General features: G+C 41.1%; 1 protein-coding gene across 1 annotated transcript in view; it reads right to left on the bottom strand.

The window, feature by feature from the left end:
* Positions 1 to 751: 751 nt before the first annotated feature.
* Positions 752 to 2,500, bottom strand: part of LOC138006804 (enolase 4-like) — an 89,025-nt gene continuing 87,276 nt past the window's right edge. Inside the window, exon 13 of the mRNA XM_068853377.1 lies at positions 752 to 2,467. Coding sequence (XP_068709478.1) covers positions 2,276 to 2,467 — 192 coding nt within the window. The 3' untranslated portion in view covers positions 752 to 2,275. The remainder of the gene's footprint in view (positions 2,468 to 2,500) is intronic.

The following is a 2,500-nucleotide window of genomic DNA, read 5'->3' as shown; positions in this document are numbered from 1 at the left end:
ATTTCGTAATTCAATATTTGTTGCCTGATTTCGTTTTAGGGCATTTAACAATCATGCAATTAGTTTTCTTAATATTTATCGATAGCTTGTTCAGATCGCAACATTCTTTACACTTAGCCAGCTCTTCGTTAATTAGTTTTTCAAGATCTCGACTTAAAAGGTGACGAGGCAAAGGTATAAGTGTCCAGGGATGACACTAGGATTTTTCAATCTGAGTCCTGGGACCCGCATGTTCGGCCAAATTGGGGTCCCAAGCATTTCTTGGGGGTCCCAAAATCTTGGTGACTCTGCGAGAAAAAGAGTATGTTTTAGATTATGAGGAAAAAAGAGTAACCAACTGGGAATTAGTATTGACGCATATGCATATGCATAGGACCGGCCAACAAAGGCTTTTTCTAGAGCCGTTACATTCATTCCTGGACAAGAACTCTGTTAATGAAAGAGCACCCTTCCCAATGGTTTACGCATCACTGGTTTCCTACCTTGGGAGCAACGAACAGTGACGTCTTTTGCTGTATATTTGCATTCAGTGACTTGCAGAGTACATTCCTCTGAAGAAGACCGCAGAAGGCGGTCGAAATTTAGTTTTAACCCTTTTAGATGTTTTAAACCCCCTTCTTGGAACTTTAATTATGAGCGCAGATCGCTCCAACAGTTTTACAAACAACAGAATATACTGACAAATCAAAGTTGTGTGAGTGATTTAAGTCAGTGCCTTGCGTCCTGGGACGCACTAAAATTTCGATGATGCATTTTTTGGATTTTATTTGCGTAAAAATGCACGATTTCTGCGTTAACGCGATCCCTGAGTGTCATCAGCAAAATCCTAAAGTTCACTTTATTACAGCAGTTAGAAATGTCATTCAAATAAAGTAAGAATAAAAGAGGACCAAGGGAACTACCTTTTGGTATACCACATTTCATTGTTTGTTTTGATGACTTAACGCTATTAAGAGAAACATATTGTTGCCCATTAAACAGGTAACTTATGAACCATTTTAAGGGGATAGCCCTTATGCCATATGTTTCTAAATTTTAAAGTAAGATTTGATGGTTTACATTATCGAAAGCCTTGGTGAAGTCTAGAAAGACTCCGCAAGTGTACAGATTGTTGTCAATGGCTTTCTTCAAATTATCACTTATTAAGTTCTACTATCGCTTGTTTTGTCGATCGGCCTTTCAGTGCGGGAGCCAAACTGAAATTTGTTCAGGATATCATATTTTTCCACTGAGATGAGTTAAAACTTACGAGTAGACAAGCTTCTCAAAGATTTGCGCGAATGATTAAAGTGTAGGTATTGGATGAAAGTTAGATGTGTCAGCTGCATCCCTTCCTTTATCTATAGGGGTTACTCTCGATACTTTTAAGATATCAAGCCTTATCCCTTGAACAAGAGAATAATTTAACACTTCTGTCAGGGCTTCACTAATGTGGTCCACTGCCAATTTTATACATTTGTTGGGGATACCACACACCTTGGGTTTGGGGCCTTCCGGAATGGTCAGTCGTTGTTATCGATGCCGGCCGAAAGGATCACCGTATTTAAATGAATGGTTAGCACCGTAAATTTGCTGCACTAAGTTGTCAGACAAATGAAAGAGTCTTCTTGAAAGCACTAATGATCTTACCTTAGTCAACGAAGGGAACATACAATGCTAGTAACCTAGTTGTTTTTTATCATGGGCCACTAACATAACACACTTTAATTTAGAATCGCCGCTGGTGCGTGACACTGAACAAGTGGACCATCTACAAGGACAGACGAGTAGACGAAGTGAACAAACCCATTTGGCAGCCAGGGAGGGACTTGACCACGGATTAAATCAAGCGCCACCAAGTCTAACTGAACCCCGCTCAGAGCACAGTTTCAGCGGATAACACCCTGCACGATTCTTAATACATAGACTTAGCGAAAGTCTAAAAGCGGAGCTTCTGTGTTATTTATTCTTAAAATAACTGAACCTGGCTTAAGCCTGCGATCCAATCGAAAACCAGTACCTGGGTTGCACCAGAGAGTTTCACATTGGCATAAATGGAGGGGTGGACGGTCGTGCGGTGACCAAAACCAAAATTTCTCGCACCAATGGTGCTCCGCGCGTGCGCCTTGGTACTCAGTCATAACCAAAAGATTTTCAATAATTCAAACTCGAGAAATGCGTTGTATAGTTAAGCACTTTGCCTAACTTTCGCCATGTCCAACAAAAAAGAAATGACTTTATTGTCTCCTGTGAATCCAACTTAGAGCACAGGAAGTCCACACTCAAGGCGAAAAAGTTAACTTGCCCTAGACTCTTCAACTATCCCCTCAGTGACGTTGATCACTGGAAAAACATGTTGCTCTTGTGACGCCAGCCGATCGTTCTCTCCCAGTTCCCTCTCAATCTGTTGTAAACGTCGGTATTTGAAGATGTGCTCCGCACGGACTGGACCGCCAAGTTTGATGAAACGCGCACCAAAAGCAACAGCCTAGAAGATCCAAGAAAATAAAGAAACGGAAAA

The sequence above is a fragment of the Montipora foliosa genome, chromosome 6 (genome assembly GCF_036669935.1).
Source record: "Montipora foliosa isolate CH-2021 chromosome 6, ASM3666993v2, whole genome shotgun sequence".
NCBI lineage: Eukaryota > Metazoa > Cnidaria > Anthozoa > Scleractinia > Acroporidae > Montipora > Montipora foliosa.
The sequence above is the reverse complement of the archived record's forward strand: the minus strand, read 5'-3'. Positions and strand labels throughout refer to the sequence as shown.